General features: G+C 48.6%; 1 protein-coding gene across 1 annotated transcript in view; it reads right to left on the bottom strand.

Moving 5' to 3' along the window:
- The window catches only part of LOC144952088 (nectin-1-like), a 29,766-nt gene extending 5,662 nt beyond the window's left edge, over positions 1 to 24,104 (bottom strand). The window contains exons 1-8 of the mRNA XM_078882494.1: positions 23,951 to 24,104; positions 9,924 to 10,265; positions 8,576 to 8,908; positions 6,282 to 6,396; positions 4,639 to 4,817; positions 3,516 to 3,654; positions 2,348 to 2,381; positions 58 to 138 (exon numbers count right to left, since the gene is read on the bottom strand). Coding sequence (XP_078738620.1) covers positions 58 to 138; positions 2,348 to 2,381; positions 3,516 to 3,654; positions 4,639 to 4,817; positions 6,282 to 6,396; positions 8,576 to 8,908; positions 9,924 to 10,265; positions 23,951 to 24,023 — 1,296 coding nt within the window. The 5' untranslated portion in view covers positions 24,024 to 24,104. The remainder of the gene's footprint in view (positions 1 to 57; positions 139 to 2,347; positions 2,382 to 3,515; positions 3,655 to 4,638; positions 4,818 to 6,281; positions 6,397 to 8,575; positions 8,909 to 9,923; positions 10,266 to 23,950) is intronic.
- Positions 24,105 to 24,585: the final 481 nt, after the last annotated feature.

The following is a 24,585-nucleotide window of genomic DNA, read 5'->3' as shown; positions in this document are numbered from 1 at the left end:
TGTGCGCGACTGGACCCGTAGCTTCGGGGTGAGAGGCTCTTCTCTGCCACGACCCACCAGCTTCTTGGGGCAAGAGGCCGCGGGCGTCACGACGTCAAAACAGTGAGCGCTAAGCGATGCCGCTGCCAGCGGCTTGTTCTGAAAGACAAGACGGCAGCGGGGGGGGGGGGGGGGGTGGAAAGCACGTGGGGGGGAAGCACGTGGGGGGAAGCACGTGGAGGGGGGGAGCACGTGGCGGGGGAGCACGTGGAGGGGGAAGCACGGGGGGGGGGTAAGCACGTGGTGGGGGGAAGCACACGGGAGGGGGGGGTAGCACACGGGGGGGGGGGGGGGTGAGGCGGGGGGGGCAAGGAGAAAAGCAACAGATAAAGCATTTGGCAGAAGCAGGGACGTTTCAAAGCAACGTTTCTACTTTGTGCGAAGGGTTAATAGGCTCGGTAAGGGCGCAGCCCTGAAGTCGCTTGCTCACGCCACCGGCCGGCAGATGGGGCTTTCGCTAGGCAGCAGCGGTGAGTTGTAGGGAGCCCTCTCCGAGGGAAATTTTGGCCTACTCTTCCACTCCTTGGCCAGACCGTCTTGGAAGAAGTGCCGGGTTACACCACACGCATGCTGTGCCCCCACCCCACACGACCTGCCGATCGGCCGACCGCGGTGAGGTCACTCATCATGTTGGGTGGGCAAACGCTGATTTGAGAAAGTTCCACCCCCTCCCTCCCCTTGTTTTGTCAGCTGCTGCGCCGGGAGGTCAAATCGAACCGGCGACCTCTGGATTGCAAGTCGAGTGCATTTGTGCATGCGATTCGTTGTGGGAGGCGGTGGTGGAGCGGTTAGCGCTACGCTGCGCTACGACCACGGTGACCCAAGTTCGATTTCTGCTCACGGCCAACACCGGTGACGATTATCTGTAGCAGTCCTGGGCCTCCCCTAGATCTATTCAGCCTCAAATTAGTACCTGGTGTGATGTGTAAACATCGCCACTGGGGAGACAAAGGCAGCTGGGTGGTGGTGCTGGCCACCCATCTCCTTGTGTGTCATGCCAGCCTTCATAGGTGCTCACTAACAACACTTGCCCCTACAGTCTGTTCGGGCTAAATGGGGGATCTTTGTCTTTGTAATTCATATGGAGGAGGCTCGTGAAGGACGCTACTGGGCAGTTGGAGGCAGTCTTCCTCCAACAACAACGGAGGGCGGAGGAGCGACGCTCACAACAACGAGTGGAGCACCGTGCGGCTAAAATGCAGCGATTTGGTTCCGTAAGAGGGGTACAGCTGCTGCATCTACCAGTCATCACGGTCAGCTAACCCATGGCATCTGGGTCGGTCTCATGACCTTCTGCCAGCAGCGAGCCTTCGCAATTCACGTGGCCTCAAAGTGCACCTAGCCTGGCACAAACATTGTGGTGACGTCACTGTCATTTAGTGGCGAATGGTGGTTATTAGTATTGATTTATATTTTCGAATCAAAACAATTATTAGAAGCACTTTGTCAATCCACTTCTGGATTGAAGGCCACCTTCTCCCTCGCTGTTTTGGGCACGCTTGGCTGTTTGACTCGACTTCACCTCGCTGGTCTAAACTTAAACCGTTTTTTTTTATTTTACCCACTGAGCTATTAGCTTCTTTATCAAAGCGACTTGGCTATCGCAAATAATAGCTCAACTAAGTGGCGTATCATCGTGTGGAAATTTATAGTAGCAGCCAAATACTCTCAATGCGTGACGTCGATTCTAAATGAGGAGGGGAAAAAACGGAGGACCCGGAGAAAAAAATCCACGCGACCACGGGGAGAGAGAGAGACACGCAAACTCCAAATATACAGCAGGCGTCAGGGTTGGGACCGAACCCACGACCTCCTGTATACCAGGCGAGGTAGTTAACATCTCCTAGCCACCGTGAGATCTAGCCCACGACCTCCTGTGTACCAGGCGAGGTAGTTAACATCTCCTAGCCAACGTTGGATCGAGCCCACGACCTCCTGCATACCAGGCGAGGTAGTTAACATCTTGCCCCCCCCATGGCGCTTCGGTGAAGGGGTTAGGAAACGCGGAGGACCGGTTTGGATACCAGTCGCCACGACAACATTAGCCGTGCTCTGGAATCGACCTGACGCTTCCATGCTCCCCACCTTCACCAACCGCACACTGTTCAACGTGGCGAAGTAAGGACAAACAGACCTCACCCCACCCCCTCAATGAACCACACAGCACAGGGCGGGGAGGGGGCCCCCTCATCCAGCAGTGGATTGGCAACAGAGGCGTCAAGCGTGCCTGCGCAAGACCGTGTCCATACGCTGGGTTGCGTTCGGCTCGAGCGGAATCTCTCGCGATGGCTCTGCGAGAAAAACTCACCTCCGTGTTTCGCGATAATTGGACGTCGCCCAACCTGCAGGCGAAAACAAAGAGGGGGTGGGCACACAATATGCAGGAAAGAAGCGTGCATGTTAGCGTCCAGTCGAGTGAAGGCCCTCAAATGTATTTGAACGAGTTAGGCGGTACATCGGCAATGCACGGTATATAAAATAATCATTAATAAAAAAGATAAGAATACATTGGAAATAATATATAATCTAATAAATACAACGAGATTTCGTGCAATATTAATTTCTTTTCCCATGCCTCGCAACCCCCGGTCACAGAATCTTGCGGGGTTGTTGGTGGTGCGCGCCGAAATCGGTTCCCGCGACGCCGTAGCCGGTCGGAAGACGGAATCGTTCATAACGAGCGGCTCCAACACGCGAAACTTTGCACACGGCCTGTTGCTACATAGCAACCCCCGCCACGATGGCCATTGGCTGGCTCAGTGTTCCCAAGGGGGGGAAATTTGTTCTCGTGCCCTACACTTGGTCGGGACTGTTGCTCGATTCAACGGGACCCCAAATAAACGGTCAATGTTGACCTCGATTCAACAGGACCCCAAATAAACAGTCAATGTTGACCTCTCTTCTTTTTTTTTACACGCTTTCATTTAACTCACTCTGTCTGTTGTTGTCGTTGTTGTTGTCGTTGTTGTTGTCGTTCTTGTATCCTCAAATCTTGTAACTCAATTTTAACCCACTTCCCAATGTGGTATCGACTGCAAACTTGGTATACTTATGTCATACTGATGACAATGCTATATTCTATCATAAAAATATATATATTTTTAAACATTCGTTTTCATGTTATGTTTCGGCTTGGGTCTAATTGTCCACGGTCAACTGACGTTGGCTGTAATTGACCACGGTCCCTTACGTTGTGGCAAGCTTCGGGGCCACTTCCTGGAGTCGTGGAGTTCTTCCATTACTAGTAGATTTCATAAAAGTGTGTTAAAAAAATTTTTAATATTACTTATTTTAGCTAGTCTCAGTAGACCGAATTGCGTCAAACTTGGCGACAGGAGTCAAAAGACCGATTTTAAATTTGTTTTTACTGTTTTACGAGGAGCGGGTGTACAATGCTGCACAACGTGTGCCACTTCTATTGACATCACGGTTTGCTCAACCCAGGCCCCCAAGAGAGGCCAAGCACTCGTGCTCACCCATTCGCGCTCTTCCTCATCCTCTTCTTCATGATGACACAGACCCCGACGGCGATGCCCATGACGATGATCAGCACTCCAAGTCCGACCCCTATCCAAACGAGAGATCCTGGTCCACCGTTTACTCTGGAACCTGTGCCTGCAGTGGGGAAAGGAGGCACCATGGTTGGCTAGGTAGACGTCAACTAACCTCGCCTGGAATACAGGAGGTTGTGGGCTCGATCCCGGCCCTGACGCCTGTTGTTATATTTGGAGTTTGCGTGTCTCTCTCTCTCCGTGGTAGCGTGGATTTTTTCTCCGGGTCCTCTGGTTTTTCCCTCCACATTGAGAATCAGCATCAAGCGTTGATATGATTTGGCTGCTATAAATTTCAACATGACGATGATGAGCTACTTCGTTGAGCTATTATTCGTGGCCAGGACGCTTCTGACATAGAGCTGTGTAGTTAAGTGGGGCCTTACACGTGGTTAAATAAAAATAGTACATTTGTAATAGTGAGTTACCTACATAATGGTAAGTATCAGACTTCATCGCAACTCCGCCTGAAGAGACCGGGCTTGAGGATGTGAGTCTTGATTGCGATTCCGGTGCCGAAGCGCACTCAGAACCAAGCAGGAGATTGACAAAGTGGAGTTCCCAATTAAATCGAATCCAAATTTGAATCATTCAATCGCTGGATGTCCGCGACTCGCCAAGTGAACGAGTCGCCAGTTACATCATGGGACCTCCTTTGCCAGTACCAAAATATGAGAATAGGTTTTCCCCTTATTTTTGGCAACAAAACAGGTGTTAAGATGTTAAAACGCCAAACTGAAACCTTTTTACAAGGAATCATGTCTTTATTAACCACAATGGTTGTGGTCAGAATGCAAAAAAAAACATACTCTGATAATATATGCATTGTCATTTAAACTGATTGGTCCACACCAGAGACAGCTTTCTTTCGAGCCTAGTCTCAAACAGTGTTAGACCAGACCTGTTCTTCACCTGAGGATGGCTGCTTGCATTGTGGCCGAAACGTCGTGAGAATTGTATTATTTTATTATGTTTTATTTTATTATTTTATTATCTCCCTTCTACGTGACTTTACCGAAAGAACCAAGAAGAGTGTTAGACCAGTTACCTGGCATGGTGGTTGGCATGGTGGTGGGCTGAGCGGGCGCATAGGTGATGTTGACTTCGATCTCGCTAGTGTTCGAGCCCACGTAGTTCACAGCAATGCACTGGTACATCCCGGAGTTACTCACAGCACGATCTAGAGTCAGCGTGCTGTGGTCAGAGCCATTCATATGTGTACCATTCCTGCAAAACACAACAGAAGCGATAACATCAAAAACACCTTTTTTGTAAAAATTCTGCCCAATCCCCCCCCCTCCTCCACGCCCACACAGGTTCACCCCGTATGAATGTTTTAACGTATTTTATATATGTTACGTATGTTATGTATGTAGTTGTATGTTACGTATGTTATGTATGCATTATGTTGTACGTATGTTATGTATGTTGTTACGTATGTTAGTATGTATGTTACATGTTACGTATGTTGTTATGTATGTTCTTCTTGGTTCTTTCGGTAAAGTCATGTAGAAGGGAAATAATAAAAATAAAAATAAAACATAACTAAAATACATTTCTCACGACGTTCCGGTCACAACGCAAGCAGCCATCCTCAGGTGAAGAACAGGGCTGTCGGACGCTGTCTTTCCGACAGCCCTGTTCTTCACCTGAGGACGGCTGCTTGCGTTGTGGCCGAAACGTCGTGAGAATTGTATTTTATTATGTTAAATTTTTATTATTTTATTATTTCCCTTCCACGTGACTTTACCGAAAAAACCAAGAAGATGAATCCCTGCAGTCACGAAAGCTTTAAATCGAAAGTTATGTATGTTGTCACGTATGTTATGTAAACATGTTTAACTTCTCTCCCACCGTACGTAGCCAATCGGAGGTGCGAAGAAGGTCAACAAACTCCGGCGTCGTGGCGTGAGATGAAGAAGCCGTTCGCAAATCTCACGGAGCAGTTTCAGCACCCCCCCCCCCCCGCCCCCATCGCGTGAGAGAACGATCCGCGGAAGCGGACGTCGGAGAGCTACCTCCAAGATTCCCTTCGAGCGACCTCTGGGCGCTCACGCAGTCAGGGGCGCAGCACTTCCCCCAGCCGCCGTGCCACTTGGGATGCAACGTTCACAGCGTGTGACGGTGGAACAGACACATTATTTTGATTCTCAGGAGCTGGAATTTATCCAAATTAAATTGCACAAGCAATATCATTTTAATAATAACATTTTTGGGTTTCATTGCATAGGTGTGAATGTGTCGTTAAACGCGCCACCACCACCTGACACAGCCAATTTAGTAAGGGTTTGTCACGTGACCAAAACGTGGCAATTAATTAAGAAAATTAAAACTTTTCATTTTACCAGGTAAGGCCCCACTGAGCTTATGTCACTCTTTCTCACGAGCGACCCGGCTATCACAAATGATAGCCTGACGAAGTGGCTCATCATCATCATCATCACCACGTGGAAATTTATAGCAGCCAAATAACTTTAACACGTGATGTCGATTCTAAATGTGGAAGTAAAAACCGGAGGACTCGGAGAGAAATCCACGCGACCACGGGGAACGAGAGAACACACAAACTCCAAATCAAACCCAGACCTTCTGTATACCAGGTGAGGTAGTTAACATCTCCTAGCCACTGTATCAAATCGCATCGTGAGAAACGACATGGTGGCAACCTTACCGACACACCAGAACCCTCACCTCATCCACGAGTATTTGGCGCTGGGATTGGCGTCGGCAAGACAGGTGAGAGTGACCTTGGTGCTTCCCTCTTGCATGGGGCCAGTGACTCCACTGATCGTCACCTCCGGCTTGTCTGCGAATGGTAGAATACGCAAAACTTCCCTCGTCACCTCCGCCACCGCTACTACTCCTGTCGTGTTTCCGTGTTGTGTTTGTTGTTTTTTTTTTGGTGTAAACGTTCATAAAGTTACAGTACATGCTAATTTCTCACATTAACATTACTAGCCCCGGCCACTTCTTTATGACCCTTGAGCTACACCCATTTCAAAACTTTTAAAACAGTCTGCCTCAGCAGCAGACCATGCTTTCCCACCTGATGATGGACGCTTGTGTTGCGCCCGAAACGTCGTGATTTATTTTTATTTTATACCTACGTGACTTTACCGAAAGAACCAAAGAGATTCCTGCAGTCACGAAATCTTCAAATCAAGCTCATATCGTATTTTATACATTAATACCACAGGTGCTTTCACCGCACAAAACTTTTCGCCTGTCTGCTTCTGAAACAAAAGTCAATACCTCAGTGGGCTTCGCCTGGTAGGATGCGGATGGTTCAGTTGTACTTGTATGTGTTTGTGTTTGGATGAATTGTTTACCTTGCTTGTACTTTGAAATACTCTACTGTTTTTGTACTGTTTGTTGTTGTAACGTTCTAACCCCATGCCCTTAACTGGACATCTGTGAAAAGTAGCTTTATAGCGCATCGGATTCCTCCAGGGTAAATAAATACTCTGATTTGGCGAGGTGGTCCAAATTAGAACAAACATGTTACATTCGTCTATGGGACCCTTTAACATTAAGTCTATGGGACCCTTTAACATTAAGTCTATGGGACCCTTTAACATTACGTTTATGGGACCCTTTAACATTAAGTATATGGGACCCTTTAACTAGAAGTCTATGAGAAACACACAGCAACATCGCCCCCGCCATTGTGAAACTACCGCAGACTATGTCCTTGAAACATCGCGCCGTCCTACGTGATTGCCCTGAACATCATAAACGGTGTGAACACCAACGACTTGCTACATTCCTTTTGTTATTATAATTTACTGCATGTCCGTCCAGTGCTCACGGAGCTGCATTGGCAACCGGTTGTTGACAACGAATACATGATTTAAAGGTCGCACTCATTGCACACACAAAGTGTTCGCCACAAATGAACCACAATACCTCGCTGATCTCGTAAAGGAGCATAAACCATCATCACGTGAACTCCAGTGGTCATCTTCGCAGCAGCAGCGGCTTTCGGCTAAGCCATCGAACAAAGACGGTGGTCACCACATCGTGCGCTTTCAGATGCGCTTCTGCGACCGTCTGGAACGCTCTTCCTTCCTATACTAGGAAGCCACTGTAAGCTGTGTACTTTTAAATCTAGATTTAAAACTAATTTCTTTATAAACAGCTATTTTGTGTTCAGTTTGTTGTCCTGCCCCCCCCCCCCCCCCCGCACCTTTGATTAGCATGGTTGGCTTCGTACGGCGCACGAAAAAAGTTCAATATACATAGATTTAAGTGGAGCTTTAAAAACGGACCAATTGTCGGGGCTGGTAAAGCACTTGGCACATCTTAGACGTGAAACGATATCATCGCCCAGTATTGGCAGACTAACTTCTCATTTGTAGGCCAGCACTGCATACACCTTGTGCCACATAGGGACAGCTGCCACTGGGGGTCCCCAGCAGTGTTCAAACGCAGGGATTAAGTTTGGGTACCCACACCTCTTCCAAGTCATCTGGTTTGTGTGGAAGAGTAGGCCAAGTTTCTCTCGAGTGGGTGGGAGGTCCTTCTGTCAGCAGTGGTGTGCGCAAGCAATTGCAGGGCTGTGCCTTCACCCCTTATTATCCGTATGCAGTGGTACATTGTCTTGTGCTTACCAATACTCTGTAAAAACTATAAACGAAACTATTTTTCATTTTACCAGGTAAGGCCCACTGAGCTAACATCACTCTTCTTCAGAATCAACCTAGCTATCACAAATTATAGCTCAACGAAATTGCTTATCATCGCATGGAAATGTATAGCAGCCAAATAACTTAAACGCGTGGTGATGGTGATTCTAAATATGGAGGGAACAAGTCGGAGGACCCGGAGAAAAATCCACGCGACCATGGGAGGAGAGAGAGAAACGTGCAAACTCCAAATTTACAGCAGGCATCAGGGGTCGGGATCGAACCCAAGAACCTCCTGTATACCAGACGAGGTAGTTAACATCTCCTAGGCACCACGGAATGGTGGGAAACACAACTCACAGTGCACATTGAGAGCGACGATCTTCTCGATCTGATTGACGTTCCCAGGCTGCGTCACGACGCACGCGAGCGACGCTTTGTGCATCTCCTTCGTCGGCTCCAACCGCAGCTCCCGCGTCACGCTGATGGAGCCATTTTTGTGATCGATGATGGTGCCCGCGTCATCCTTCAGGGCGTCCAAGAAAAAGTGGCTTCCCGAGACGTTCTTCAGAGTCCAGGCTATCTTCGCCGCGGGGTTCCCGTTGGCCGCTACGCACGTCGCCGCCAGCTGAGACGCCACGCGACCAGACACCAGGGGAGCCGGGCCCAACGCCAACGTCACCTCTGGCGTCACTGAAACAATGGCGACGCAAGGCGGCGGAGGTCGTGAGCACAGTGTCTGGGTTTGTTGTCGTCGTCGTCATCATCGTCATCGTTGTCAGAGACCCAATGCCTCTGTGTCGAGGCCATAAATGCAGAGGGGGGGGGGGGGGGCAGAGAGAGAGAGGTGGGTCTGCTGGGGCCGCTGCTGGAGCAGAGAAATTAGCATGTCAATGAATCCACCCCGACGCGACCGTGGGAACGAAGATCGAATGTCCCTATGAGAGCCTGGCAAATTAATAATATAAAAATGTAATAATATTAACGTGTTTAAGCAAACAGATTGTCCACCGCCGGCTGCATTAAATAATTAAGTTGCGTACTGAAGCCAGTCGAACAGGTTAGGGGCCGTCCATAAATGACGTCACGCGATTTTGGACGATTTTTGACCCCCCCCCCCTTCGTCACACGGCGTCACAAAAAGTCACACCCCCTCCCCCTCAAATATGACGTCACAAAGCTCTGCCCCCCCCCCCCAAAATAAACATACTTCAAATCGCTTTAAACTATTGTCATTGTAGTGCGTATTTAATGTGTCGCTGCACTCTGATGTTGTAGGAGAAAACATTTATTAAAAAGTATATTTAATTAAGTAGAACGTGTTGTCCATATTTATTTAAAGTTGCGCATTTTGATGTGACGTCACATTTCTCAAACAACCCCCCCCCCCTCGTCACAAATGTCTGACCCCCCCCCCCTCGGTGCGTGACGTCATTTATGGCCGGCACCGTACGTACTAAATGTATGGCCCCTTACCCTAGTTTCAGGAGGGTGTTGCCACGGTGGCGAGATGTTAACGACCTCACCTGCTATACAGGGGGTGGTCTGGCCCACCTCTACTGGACGGTGGTGAAGGAAGAGCTTCATAGCTCATCGGATTCCTCCTCCTGTGGCCTCAGTAAAAGATTCTGAACAACGACATGAACCACTTTATTTTCTCGTTAACCTCGTCAATGAAACGATCCACATCGTTACCGATTGAACTCACCGACCACGATGAGGTTGATCTTCGCCTGGCTAGTCCCTTTTGTTATCGTGAATTTGCAGATGTAGGTGCCGCTGTCCGAGGCGCGCAGCGCGCGGATTGAGATGGTGGCATTCTTGTTTCCGTGGCTAAGGAAAGTCAGGCGCCCTTTTAACTTATCATTTATTTCAATTTGATCATTCAGGCGACCTGCTATGTACACACACACTTGATTTGTTTCCTTCGCCCATCCTATCTGGGTGACGGTCCCGCTTCCCTTGTAGACGCAGCGCAGCGTCACGTCTCCTCCGCTCCCACCGGACGCTTCACTGTCGTGGTCGATCTCCGATGTAATACTCTGGGCACCTGCACACGCAAAGAGACAGAGACATACACTCATATACACATACAAAGACATACACATACAGACACACAAAGACAAAGATCCCCCGTATAGCCTTAACAGACTGTTGGGGCAAGTGCTGTTAGCGAGTAGCACCTATGAAGGCCGGAACGGCACACGAGGGGGTGGGTGGCCAACACCACGCCGGGCCGCCTTTGTCTCCCCAGTGGTGATGTATACACACTGCACAAGGTACACAATTGAGGCTGAGTCGACCTAGAGGAGGCCCAGGACCGCTTCAGATAATCGTCACTGGTATTGGCCGTGAGCGGAAATCGAACTCTGGTCGCCGGGTTCGTAGCGCAGCATAGCGCTAACCGCTACAAAACATAAACACATCCACACACAAAGACAAAGATCCCCCGTGTAGCCTACACAGGGTATTGGGACAAATGCTTTCAGCCAGCATACAATAACCACCATTCACTACGGCGCCTGTGCCAGGCCAGGTGCAACGTTGAGGCCATCACGTGAAGTGTCAAAAGCTCGCAGCTAGCAGGAGGTCAAGGGACAGACCCAGCAGGTGCCTCGGGTTGTCTGACTGAGATGACTACTGGAAACGTCTCCAGACTCTTTATCAATTGGGATCACACACACACAGCAACATCAGCATCATCGTCGTCATCCTCTATAGCAAAAAGCTCTGGTAGCACCCTCCTGAAAAAGAGTATTAAGACTCGGCAAGACTTTGCTGGTAAACAAGCGGAATTGTAATTTAAGAAAAATACTGTTAATGGAGAGCAAGGCCGTAGCCATGGAGTCAACATTGGGGGGGACCAAATCTTCCAGGGTGTCTGGGGGTCCCAACCCAGAAAAATATCTAAATTTGAAAACTCATTTCCTGCCTAAAATATTTTTAAAAAATCACTAACACATGGGATGGACTTTTTATTTATTTTTGACAATGTCTAATAGTGTATTGTATTACATTGCTCTGTTTTTACTTTTTTACCATTTCTTGTTTCATTGTATGTAATGGCAGAGATTAGGGATTAATAAAGTACAACCATAAACACAATCATATGAACAGAAATCTATGCATTGCTTTATATGAAGACAAGTCCAGATATTGTGGCCAAGGTTTAGCAAATTGTTGTTTTTTATTTACATAGCCAGCAATTATTTTGTATAGCAATATATTGGGGGGACATTTTGAGCATATTTTAATATTGGGCGGGATGTGTTCCCCCAAATATATATTATATTTACAGCCTTGATGGAGAGATAGCCAGAGATTGAATCCCAGCGCTTGGCCTAAGAGTTTCCGACACAGCCCTTTATGAGCCCCCAAACAGTAATTGGAACTCTTCACGTTCTGCAGATGTAGATGCCACTGGTTATTAACGTTCTGCAGACGTAGATGCCATTGGTTCTTCACGTTCTGCAGACGTAGATGCCATTGGTTATTCACGTTCTGCAGACGTAGATGCCATTGGTTATTCACGTTCTGCAGATGTAGATGCCATTGGTTATTCACGTTCTGCAGATGTAGATGCCACTGGTTCTTCACGTTCTGCAGATGTAGATGCCATTGGTTATTCACGTTCTGCAGACGTAGATGCCATTGGTTCTTCACGTTCTGCAGACGTATATGCCATTGGTTATTCACGTTCTGCAGATGTAGATGCCATTGGTTATTCACGTTCTGCAGATGTAGATGCCATTGGTTATTCACGTTCTGCAGATGTAGATGCCATTGGTTATTCACGTTCTGCAGATGTAGATGCCACTGGTTCTTCACGTTCTGCAGATGTAGATGCCATTGGTTATTCACGTTCTGCAGATGTAGATGCCACTGGTTCTTCACGTTCTGCAGATGTAGATGTCACTGGTTCTTCACGTTCTGCAGATGTAGATGTCACTGGTTCTTCACGTTCTGCAGATGTAGATGCCATTGGTTATTCACGTTCTGCAGACGTAGATGCCATTGGTTATTCACGTTCTGCAGATGTAGATGCCATTGGTTATTCACGTTCTGCAGATGTAGATGCCATTGGTTATTCACGTTCTGCAGATGTAGATGCCACTGGTTCTTCACGTTCTGCAGATGTAGATGCCATTGGTTATTCACGTTCTGCAGATGTAGATGCCACTGGTTCTTCACGTTCTGCAGATGTAGATGTCACTGGTTCTTCACGTTCTGCAGATGTAGATGTCACTGGTTCTTCACGTTCTGCAGACGTAGATGCCACTGGTTCTTCACGTTCTGCAGATGTAGATGTCACTGGTTCTTCACGTTCTGCAGATGTAGATGTCACTGGTTCTTCACGTTCTGCAGATGTAGATGCCACTGGTTCTTCACGTTCTGCAGATGTAGATGCCACTGGTTCTTCACGTTCTGTAGATGTAGATGTCACTGGTTCTTCACGTTCTGCAGATGTAGATGTCACTGGTTCTTCACGTTCTGTAGATGTAGATGTCACTGGTTCTTCACGTTCTGCAGATGTAGATGTCACTGGTTCTTCACGTTCTGCAGATGTAGATGTCACTGGTTCTTCACGTTCTGCAGATGTAGATGCCACTGGTTCTTCATGTTCTGCAGATGTAGATGCCACTGGTTCTTCACGTTCTGCAGATGTAGATGTCACTGGTTCTTCACGTTCTGCAGATGTAGATGTCACTGGTTCTTCACGTTCTGCAGATGTAGATGCCACTGGTTCTTCACGTTCTGCAGATGTAGATACCACTGGTTCTTCACGTTCTGCAGATGTAGATGCCACTGGTTCTTCACGTTCTGCAGATGTAGATGCCACTGGTTCTTCACGTTCTGCAGATGTAGATGCCACTGGTTCTTCACGTTCTGCAGATGTAGATGCCACTGGTTCTTCACGTTCTGCAGATGTAGATGCCACTGGTTCTTCACGTTCTGCAGATGTAGATGCCACTGGTTCTTCACGTTCTGCAGATGTAGATGCCACTGGTTCTTCACGTTCTGCAGATGTAGATGCCACTGGTTCTTCACGTTCTGCAGATGTAGATGCCACCACCGCCATCTATTGCACGTATGCTGAACTTACGACTCTCGGTCCGGACGGGCAACTGGACATACGGAGAGGTTTGTTTGTATCTCTAAAAGTTCGTTAGTCGATTGTTCCTAAGTAGAGAAGTCCCTGTAACAGGCAACGTTTCAGGCATTGGGCTTCCTCCATAGCGCATACATGTGTGTTTTAGCTGCTCTTGTGAAACGCGGCAGCAGCACGCGACGAACCTTGCTCTCACATGGCAGAGCGGCTGGGAAAACGCTGCCCTCTACTCATTTTGCGTGGCCCAGAGGTCACTTGAAGAACACGAGACGTCAGGAGGTAGCTCTATGATCTCCTCTCCCGTGCAACGTTCTTCTAACGACACAGCGCAGGCATCGTGGGCTGACCGTGTTCGGTGAGAAGATTTTTCTTCTCGTGGATTCTTTATCTTCTTCGTGTGAAGACGCGAAAAATAACATAAACCTGGGTGGTGGTGGTGGTGGTGGGGGGTAAAAATCGGCGGCGTTGGAAACGGCAGCAAACATTTTTAAATTAACCACCGCCCCACCCTCCTTCAACCCACCATCATCAAGAGCGACCTGAGATGGCAAACAACTGGTGAACAGTTTCCATGGCATGTGCTAAAGGCTGTATTTGACCAGTGTGAGAAGAAATCTGTGTGAATGAGAGCGTGCAAAGCCACTGTGTGTGTGATGGGCGAGTGTGGGAAGCGGTAGTGTAGCAGGTTAGCGCGCTGCGCTACGAACCTGGCGACCAGAGTTCGATTCCCGCTCACGGCCAACACAGGTGAAAATTATCTTAAATTGGTCCTGAGACTCCCCTAGGTCGACTCAGCCTCAAATGAGTACCTGGTGAGGTGTGTAAACATGGCAACTAGGGAGACAAAGGTGGCCGGGCGTGATGTTGGCCACCCACGCCTATGCGTGCAGTGGCGGCTTTCGTAGGTGCTAATCGCTAACAGCACTTGCCCCAACAGTCTGTTCAGGCTATACAGGGGATCTTTGTCTTTGTGGTCATTATTGGAGCATCCTTCACAGTGCTGGTCATTCCAGGTTTTTGTGAAGGCAGGGAAGCGTAGACGCGGGAGCAAATGCCCACTGAGATGTATGGATCTTTTTCAGAAGAGATTTAGCTATCACAATTTATATCTCAACGAAGCGGTGTATCATCATCACCATCACCACGTGGAAATGTATAGCGGCAGCAAAATACACCTAAATATGTGATCATTCTAAATGTGGAGGGGGGGAAAGGCGGAGGAGCCGGAGAAAAATCCACGCAACCACGGGGAGAGAAAGAGAGACACACAAACTCCAAATATACAGCAGGCGTCAGGGTCGGGCTCAAACAGACGAACTTCTGCATACCAGGCGAGGTAGTTAACATCTCCTAGCCACCGTGGCGCCCCCCGACCAATGAGCTTGGTTTTTTTTGTCTGCACAGCAAATTTCGTAGCTGTGCAGTAGCCTATAACACGTGGCAATCTTGGTCAACACCCATTCAGACACGATTCAATCCCAAGCGCAGCGATTCTATTCACCGTAATACATTCTCAGTGGAATCGGCCTCAAGGGGGTATCTGGTGCATTGTGTAAATCGTCGCCACGAGGGAGACAAAGGCGGCCGGGCGTGGTGCTGGCCACCCACCCCCTCGTAAGCCCCACTGCCGAACTTCTTAGGTGCTGCTCGCTAACAGCACTTGCCCCAACAGTCTGTTCAGGCTATATGGAAGATCTTTATATTTTGGGTGTATACACACCGTGTGTGTATGTGTGACAAAGGCGGTCAGGCGTGGTCTTGGCTACCCAAACCCTCGTGTGTTTTAGGAGCCCTAATAGGTGCTCGCTAACAGCATTTGCCTCAACAGTCTATTCAAGGATATACGGAGGATCTTTGTACATACAGGAGGAAGTCGTGGCGCAGCGGTTAGCACACTCACTACGGACCCAGCGACCCGAGTTTGATTCCTCTTAATTGCCAACATTGGTGATGGGTGTCATGGTGGCTAGGATATGTTAACTACCTCGCCTGGTATACAGGAGGTCGTGGGTTCGATCCCGACCCTGACGCCTGCTGTATATTTGGAGTTTGCGTGTCTCTCTCTCTCTCATCATCATCACGGTGGCTAGGATATGTTATCTACCTCACCTGGTATACAAGAGTTCGTGGGTTCCATCCCGACCCTGACGTCTGCTGTATATTTGGAATTTGCGTGTCTCTCTTCCCGTGATCCTGTGGATTTTTCTCCGGTTTTTCTCTTCACATTTAGAATCGTTTAAAGTATGTGGCTGCTACCATACATTTACACGCGATGATGATAAGCCACTTCGTTGAGCTATCATTTGTGGCCTGGTCACTTTAAAAAAAAAAGAGCTATATAGCTCAGTGGGCCTTAGCTGGTAAAATAAAATATATCTGAACTGTTCCTGGGCCTCCCCTTGGCTGAATCGGCCTTCAATAAGTACCTGGTCTGTAAACATCGCCACTGGGGAGACAAAGGCGGCCAGGCGTGGTGCTGGCCACCCACCCCCTCGTGTGCCGTGCCAGCCTTCATAGGTACTCGTGAATAGCACTTGCCCCAAGAGTATGTTAAGGCTATACGGGGGATCTTTGTCTTTATGTGCGTGTACATAGTGGATGTGTTTGGAGATGTGTGTGTCTGTGTATACGAGTGCACTACTAAGTGGTGGGGTCCTTACCATCAGCCCCATCAAAACTGGGTTTATTTTGTGCCACCAAACACTCCACCCCCTCAACTCCCCATTGGTGATGGTGCAGCTGTGGAGAGAGTGGGAAGAGGTCTCCATATCTGGCTCAGTGTGCTTATGGACCAGCTCCGTTTTGACGGCGGAGGTCTCACTCCGAATCAATCGAGCGGCATTATCTCTCCATCGACCGCTTAGCGCTGTGTGGAAGCAACCTGGTCTGTCGCTCCACACAAAGCTTCGGGCCTTCTCAGTCAGTCATGCCCCTCCCTTCTCTACGCTTGCGAAATGTGGGGCCCTCTAATGGAACATCTGCACTGACCTGCCTACCTACGATCCATCCTTGGTTTAACTAGACTGGATTGTGTGAGGAGCTCAAAGATCCTGGTATAGATATGGACACAGCCCAATCAGTGAGCTCCTCCAGCAGGCAAGGCTGCGTTGGCTGTGTCATGTAGCCCGCATGCCCGGCCACTGCATGGCCAAGCAGCTTCTGTTTGGCCAGATAAGATGGGGGCTAAACGGACACGGCACGGGCTAGAGAAGAGATGGATTGATGCGGTACCGAAGGATTTGGAGCTGAGTGGACTTGCAAATGATTGGTTCCAGCGGTGTCAAGAGGTTCGTGAAGGACGCTGCTGGGCAGTTGGAGGCAGTCGCCCTCCAGCAACAACGGAGGGCAGAGGAGCGACGCTCACAACAACGAGCGGAGCGCCGGGCGGGATAAAATGCAGCGAGTTGGCACAGTGGGCAGCACAGGTGGTGCATCTGCCAGTCATCTCAGTCAGTCAACCCATGGCACCTGCAGGGTCTGTCCCGTGACCTCTTTTCAGCAGCGAGGCTTTTGACAACTTCACGTGGCCTCAAGGTGCACCTGGCCTGGCACCAATAGAACCGTGGTGACATAACAGCCAACTTTAGTGGCGAATGGCAGCCGCAGCTGTACGCGCGGGTCCGAATATTGGTGGAACATTTGTAAAGCTGTGAAGGATGCGTAAGTGTACGCTTCTGCATTGTATTTTTAAAACTTGGCTCAAACCGAGGGCAAAACGGTCAACGTGCGGAATTTTACACCGACAAAAAAGGACGCAAACTCGCATTTTCCCGTCGAAAATGTGGAAGTGATTTTTTTTCGTCTCGCAGTAGCGGGCACTCCACATTGCCCTCTCTGGCCACGATGTCGGTCATCATCAGCTGCTGTCGACAGCAGCAGAAGTTGATGATCCACCACGATCCGTCCCTCGGACCGTGGCGTCTGGGCCACCACCTGACCGCCGCGCCTACGATTAGCACGGTGGGCTACGTATGGCGCGAAAGAAGTTCAACAAATATACGTACAAACCAAAAGACAAAGATCCCCCCGTATAGCCTTAACAGACTGTAGGGGCAAGTGCTGTTAGCGAGCACCTATGAAGGCCGGCACGGCACGCGAGGGGATGGGTGGCCAGTACCACGCCCGACCGCCTTTGTCTCCCCCAGTGGCGATGTTTACTACACACCGCACCAGGTACTCATTTCAGGCTGAGTCGACCTAGAGGAGGCCAGGACCGGTTCAGATAATCGTCACTGGTGTTGACCGTGAGTGGGAATCGAACCCGGGTGGCCGGGTTCGTAGCGCAGCGTAGCTGGCCGCTGACCGCTAAACCACCGCTTCCCACTTACGGACAGAGACACAAAGATGAAAAAGACAAAGATCCCCCCTATAGCCCTAATAGGCTGTAGGGACAAGTGCTGTTAGCGAGCAGCACCTATGAATGCCGGAACGGCACACGAGAGGGTGGGTGACCAGCACCACGCCCGACCGCCTTTGTCTCCCCAGTGGCGATGTTTACCACACACCGCACCAGATACTCATTTGAGGCTCAGTCGACCTAGGAGAGGCCCAGGGACCGGTTCAGATAATCGTCACCGGTGTTCGCCGTGAGCGGGAATGGAACCCGAGTGGCCGGGTTCGTAGCGCAGCATAGCGCTAACCGCTGCACCACCGCTCCCCACAACCGGCTCAATCACTCACTCCCTCAACCACCTTACTCGGTCGACTCAGCCTCAGTCGAGCGCCTGATGCGACGTGCAAAACACCGCCACTCGGGGGAGACAAAGGCGGCCGGGCGTGGTGGTTCTGGCCACCACCCACACCCCTCGCTACGAACAACGCGGCTCGGCCCCAAACGGTCCGCTGACGGCTATTGAACCGGGCAAGGTGGGGGAGTGGACATTGTATCGTTGTGGATATTGCCTCGCAATCTGTGTGTGGGCGGGCGTGTGAAACGCGACTCAGATGTTGCGCTTCCCCTCCCCCGCTCCGCCGATGACACACAGGACACACATGTGGGGCCGTTCACTTCCTCAAACGAAGGACGAGATTGTGAAAAACACAAGAGGGAAAAAATCCTCCTGCAAACCTCCTCTTCCTCCTGGATACCGTACTGCACTGTACGCCGCACTTTTGTCTTGTCCCAGGGTTTGTCACAATGCGAGTTACATCAATGCCGGTGGCTAGGAGATGTTAACTACCTCGCCTGGTCTACAGGAGGTCGTGGGTTCGATCCCGACCCTGACGCCTGCTGTACATTTGTAGTTTGGATGTTATCTCTCTTGCTCTCTACCCTGTGGTCACGTGTTTTTTTTTCGGCAGGTCCTTCCGGTTTTCCGTCCAGATTTAGAATCAACATCACGCGCATTGAGCATTTGTCTCCTACACATTGTCACGTGATTGATAAGCCACTTCGTTGAGCTGTTATCACTCGTGATGGTCAGGTCGCTTCTGAAAAAAAAAGCTATATAGCATTCTAGATTTGAAGCTTTCGTGACTGCAAGGATTCATACTCTTAGCTTTTTTCGGTAAAATTAATAAAAATAAAACAATAATAAATATTTTTATTATTTTATTTGTATTAACTTTAATTAAAAAAAATATTTAAAATTTATTAAAATAAAATAAATCATTTTTATTATTTTATTTCTATTAACTTTAATTTCATTTTTTTACCTACGTGACTTTACCGAAAAAAAGCTAGCTATATAGCAGCTCAGTTGGGCCTTACCTGGTCAAAATTTTTTAAAGTTGTATCGTTTAAATGAAAGTGGAATGTCTCACAACATCACAAGAGGGGAGAGAGCTACGTGTGAAAGTGTTTGTCTTGAGCGGTGGATTGTTAGGCAAGTGACGCACACACACACACAAAATACTGGACTTGAAAGAGCCGGTGGATTTCATGTGGGCGGCTACCTGACTCGCGCGTCAATATGCCAACACCCCCCCTCCCCCCCGGGCTCGAAACAAATCAGGGACAAATTTCGATTTAAAGCTTTCGTGACTGCAGGGATTCATCTTCTTGGTTCTTTCGGTAAAGTCACGTAGAAGGGAAATAATAAAATAATTAAAATAAAACATAATAAAATAATTATCACGACGTTTCGGCCACAACGCAAGCAGCCGTCCTCAGGTGAAGAACAGGTCTGTCGGAAAGACAGCGTCTGAATGGGCACCACCAGGCTTGGCAGCGTATATTTAAGCTGGGTTGGAGGGGGGAAGGGGCGCCTTGACAAAGGAATTTGCATATCAAGATCAATTTAGCATATTTATGGCAAATGCAGATATGGGATTAGTCACTACTTGTGGAATACGTACGAGGTTGGGGGGGGGTTTCAAAGTCATATTATGCCCGTGCATTATGCAGTATGCAGGATCAGGGACAACACAGCAGGTAGCAGACCCCTCAGTTGATGTGCCTCACTGTCCGAAAGTTTGCGAGTTCAATACCCGTTCCCGTTTTCACCGAGCCCACTATTGCCGAGATCATTGATATATCATCGACAGACGCATATTCTGTCACCGAGTAATGCGAGAGACGCGGGTGCATAGGAGGCAGACTTGTCTGAAACCGAGATTGCCCCGGCCATAACTGGCAAGTTTGGTAGCCTTACCTACGACCAAAATAGCCAAAATGAAAGATGTGATAAGAGGAAGACCTTAAGCAACTCGAGGTGGTGGTGGCGAGGCTGGATATTTGGTCAAATGAGGACGATCAACTACGGCAGAAGGCGGAGACCTAAAGCCAAAACTACGAATTATTATTTTTGTTTAACCAAGTAAAGCCCAACCGAGCTATATAGCTCTTTTTCAAAAGCGACCTGGCTATCGCAAATCAAAGTTCAACGAAGTGGCTTATCGTCACGTGCAAATGTATAGCACACCTAATAACTCTAAAACGCACCGTGATTCTAAATGTGGAGGGAATAACCAGAGGACCCGGAGAAAAATCCATGCGACCACGTGGAGAGAGAGAGAGACACCGCAAACTCCAAATATACAGCAGACATCAGGGTCGGGATCGAACCAATGACCTCCTGTAGACCAGGCGAGGTAGTTAACATCTCCTAGCCACCGTGATGATGATGATGAGAGAGAAACCGCAAACTCCAAATATACAGCAGCAGGCGTCAGGATCGGGATCGATCCCACGACCTCCTGTATACCAGGCGAGGGAGTTAACATCTCCTAGCCAGGGTGGCACCCAGATTGTGGTGGTGCGGGGAAAGAATTAAAGCGGAACTTGGAGGTCTGTAATCGACTGCGAAACAGCTGCAAGTCAGAGAAAAGAAACGGTAATTTGGTAACGAAGATAATCAACTGTATGGAGAGTTCATGGGCATCACACGGCAGCGTACACATAAAATGAGTACCACATTGTGGGGAAGCCAAGAGTGTCTGGTCGCGCTACAGATCGATTGGCCCCATACCACAGAGGCATGCAGAATTTCCACCGTCGTATCAGATAAGCACCAGCTCAAATTTGAGAAGGGATGATCATGAACTTGAATTTGTTACGGTGAATAAAATCACTGCACTTGGGATTGAATCGTGTCCGAATGGGTGTTGACCAGGATTACCACGTGTTATTGGCTCCTGCAAGGATATGAAAGTTGGCTGTGCAGCCAAGGAAGTAAGGTAGATATTATCGACATGTTATCTACCTGGCTTGGTATGCAGGAGGCCGTGCGCTCCATCTTGACCCTGACGCTGTATTTTGGAGTTTGTGGGGGCTCTGTTCCCGTGATTGTAGGGATTTTTCTCCGGGTCCTCCGGGGTTTCTCTCCACATTTAGAATCAACATTGCGTATTTTAGAGTATTTTGCTGCTATACATTTCCACGTGATGATGATGATGATGAGCCCACTCCGTTGAGCCATCATTTGTGATTGCCAGGTCGCTTCTGAAAATGAGCTACATAGCTCAGTGGGGCCTTACCTGGTAAAATAAATACATGTGAATAATTTATTGGACTTTACACCGATGCTTTCGTGTCTACGCTTCCCCGCCTTCACAAAAACCTGGACTGACCAGCACGGTGAAGTATGCTCAAATAACCCCCACAAATACAAACGAAGATCCACCAAATTTCGATTTGAAGCTTTCGTGACTGCAGGGATTTATATGCTTGGTTCTTTCGGTAAAGTCACGTAGAAGGGAAATAATAAAATAATAAAAATTAAACAATACAATTCTTACGACGTACCGATTGCAACACACGCAATCATCGTCAGGTGTGAAAACCACGTTTGTGGTGAGAATTTTATTGTTTTATTTTTTATTATTTTATGAGTTCCCTTCTACGTGACTTTACCGAAAGAACAAAGAATATAAAATATCCACCACTTAGCCTGAACGGAATGTTGGGGGCAAGTGCGGTTTGCGAGCACCAATGAAGGCCGGCACGCCACACGAGGGGGTGTGTGGCCAGCACCACGCCTGGCCGCCTTTGTCTCCCCAGTGGCGATGTTCACACACTCATTTGAGGCCGAGTCGACCTAGGGGAGGCCAATAATTGGTTCTGATCATCATCGCTGGTGTTGGTGGTCGTGAGCGGGAATCGAACACGGCTCTATGCTGGGTTTCGTAGCGCTAATCTGCTACACTACCGCTCCCCAATGCACACACACGGGGAGAGGAGAGGCCTTCATCCAGCAGTGGGTAAACAAAAGGGGGATGGATATGTTCAGCGTGGAAATACGTCCACCGCTTTGGGACGGCGATCTTCTTTTGAGATTAAGATGCTCGTTTACATTGAGCCCTGCCCGTAATGTTAACAATTACCAAAGGAAAGGCTGAGTTAAGGATCATAATTGCGCCACTGTTTAAGATCTAACAAATGATTTGGGAGATCATTCAGAGGCCAGAGACTCTAAAATGGCAAAAACCCCAAATAATGGATTTGAAAATCCAGATTTCTGGCACTGCATGCGATTATGTATGTACGTGTGTATATGTATGTATGTCGAACTTGTTCGACATACATACATACAGTCTATGGGCAGTGTTGAGTCTATGGGCAGTGTTTAGTCAATGGGCAGTGTTGAGTCTATGGGCAGTAATCTTGACTTGAAGTTTTCGTGACTTCAGGGATCCATACTCTTTGGTTCTTTCGGTAAAGTCACGTAAGTATAAAATAAAATAAAATGGGCAGTGTTGAGTGTATGGGCAGTGTTGTATGTATGAATGTATGTTGAACTTCTCTCGAACCGTACATAGCCAAGCGTGCTAATCGGAGGTGTGGGGGAAGGGCACCGAACTGAACACAAAAATCAGCTGTAAGTAAATGAGTTTTCAATATAGATTTAACACGTGATGTTGATTCTAAATGAAGTGGGAAAAACCGGAGGACCCGGAGAAAAATCCACGCAACCACGCAACCAGGGTCGGGATCGAACCTTACCGACCTCCTGTACACCAGGCGAGGTAGTTACCATCTCCTACCCACCGTCCCCCCTCCCCAAACCTGGTTTAAGCAGAGTTGTGACAGCTGATACCTCGCTTCGAATTTCGAACTCTGGCTCTGAAGTGGGTGACCCGTTTCAATGTCTCTCACTCAAGAGAGAGTCCCAGGCAAGTGAGTGAGTGTGTTTAGACTCTCTTAGTCACCCGGGCCACCCGGTCTAAGCAGAGTTGTGGCAGCTGATACCTCGCTTCGAATTTTAATCCCAGGCTCGCAAGCGATGCCAGCTGAGTGTCTTCCCGACTCTCTGTGTCACACCCCAGCCACTTCGTCCTTGTGGAGTTTATTTTATTTCTTAACTCGTGACCCCCTGGGGGAAAAAAACCCGTCGGGAACGTCAGGATGTTGCAATGTAACGACGCGAGGGAGTTTGCGGAATAAAACATGAGAAAGACGTGACCTTCCTAAAGCTGCACGAGGCCAGGCGTAGCTGCGATTGTGGAGTCGCAGCCACACATCAACCGAGGACTTTGAAACATTGGCTCCACGCACTGATGCACAACTCATAATTTGACTGGCGTGTCCCAGAGTGGGTTGGGGTTGTTCCCACGTAACAAACATGTAAAAAAAACAAATACACAGGGAAGAAGAGAGGAACAGAAAATACGGGTTAAACGAGTAATTATAAACGTAACTAAACTATTAACTTATTTTTTAATTATAGCACGTAAGGCCCCACAGAGCTCTGGGTCTCTTTTTTTCAGAGGCGACCTGGCGAACACAAATGATAGCCCAACGAAGTGCGCTCATCGTCATCATGTGGAAGTGTACAGCAGCCAAATAACTCTTACGCGTGGTGATGCCGATCCTAAATGTGGAGCGGTAAAAACAAACCCGAAGGACCTTGAGAAAAATCCACGCGACCACGTGGAGAGAGAGAGAGAGACACCGCAAACTCCAAATATACAACAGCAGGCGTCAGGGTCGAGATCGAACCCACGACCTCCTGCATACCAGGCGAGGTAGTTGACATCTCTAGGCAGCCACACAAGCGATTGGGTAGGTAGCTAGATAACTCCGTAAGTAGTTAAGGGCACGCAGTTCTGCGAATAGGCCGTCTGGTGTGGTCGACAAATCCCTGTGCAGCTGCGACCCCCACACAACGCAACGCACCTGAAGCGAGTGTCACGGTGAATATGGCATTTGTCTTTAAAACGACTCTGAAAACTGACAGCGAACTCACCCAGAGTTGCAGGCAGGAGGAGCAGCAGCTGGACGGCTATCATCACGCGCTGCGCAAAGCAGAGTGTTTCCATTCTCGCACGTCCGCCTTTGTCTCTCTCTCCTCTCTCCAACACCAGCACACACAGACACGAGAAGTCACTCGCTCGCTCGCCTCTCTCTTGGCTCTCACTTTGTATGCAAGGAGGAGGGGCAACGAACAATCGAAGCGGGGAAGAGGACACGTGACGCGGAGAAATCGATTCCCCCGGTTGAGTAATCGACGGCTTTCGAATCGCTCCAAAAGTGATGACAGTGATCATGATCAATGTCGATGTCAGTGGTGATTTTTTTCATTTCATTGATTAGGAATAACCCTGTGAGCCATGCGGCTCTTGACTCGGGCGCAACCGCAACAAAAACATGAACAAGAAACATCTTAAAGTGACTACACGCAACATAAAAATCCTGGAAAAAACAGCAAAATCTTCCAGAAAAAAACACCGTACTGATAGTGCTGATGATGATGGTAGTGATGGTGATGAATGTTGATGTCAGTGGTGATGGTGCTGATGATGATGGTAGTGATGGTGATTAATGTTGATGTCAGTGGTGATGGTGCTGATGACGATCATGTTAGTGATGGTGATTAATGTT

Source organism: Lampetra fluviatilis, chromosome 65 (genome assembly GCF_964198595.1).
Source record: "Lampetra fluviatilis chromosome 65, kcLamFluv1.1, whole genome shotgun sequence".
NCBI lineage: Eukaryota > Metazoa > Chordata > Hyperoartia > Petromyzontiformes > Petromyzontidae > Lampetra > Lampetra fluviatilis.
Note: the sequence above shows the minus strand (reverse complement) of the source record. Positions and strands in the feature narration are given on the sequence as shown.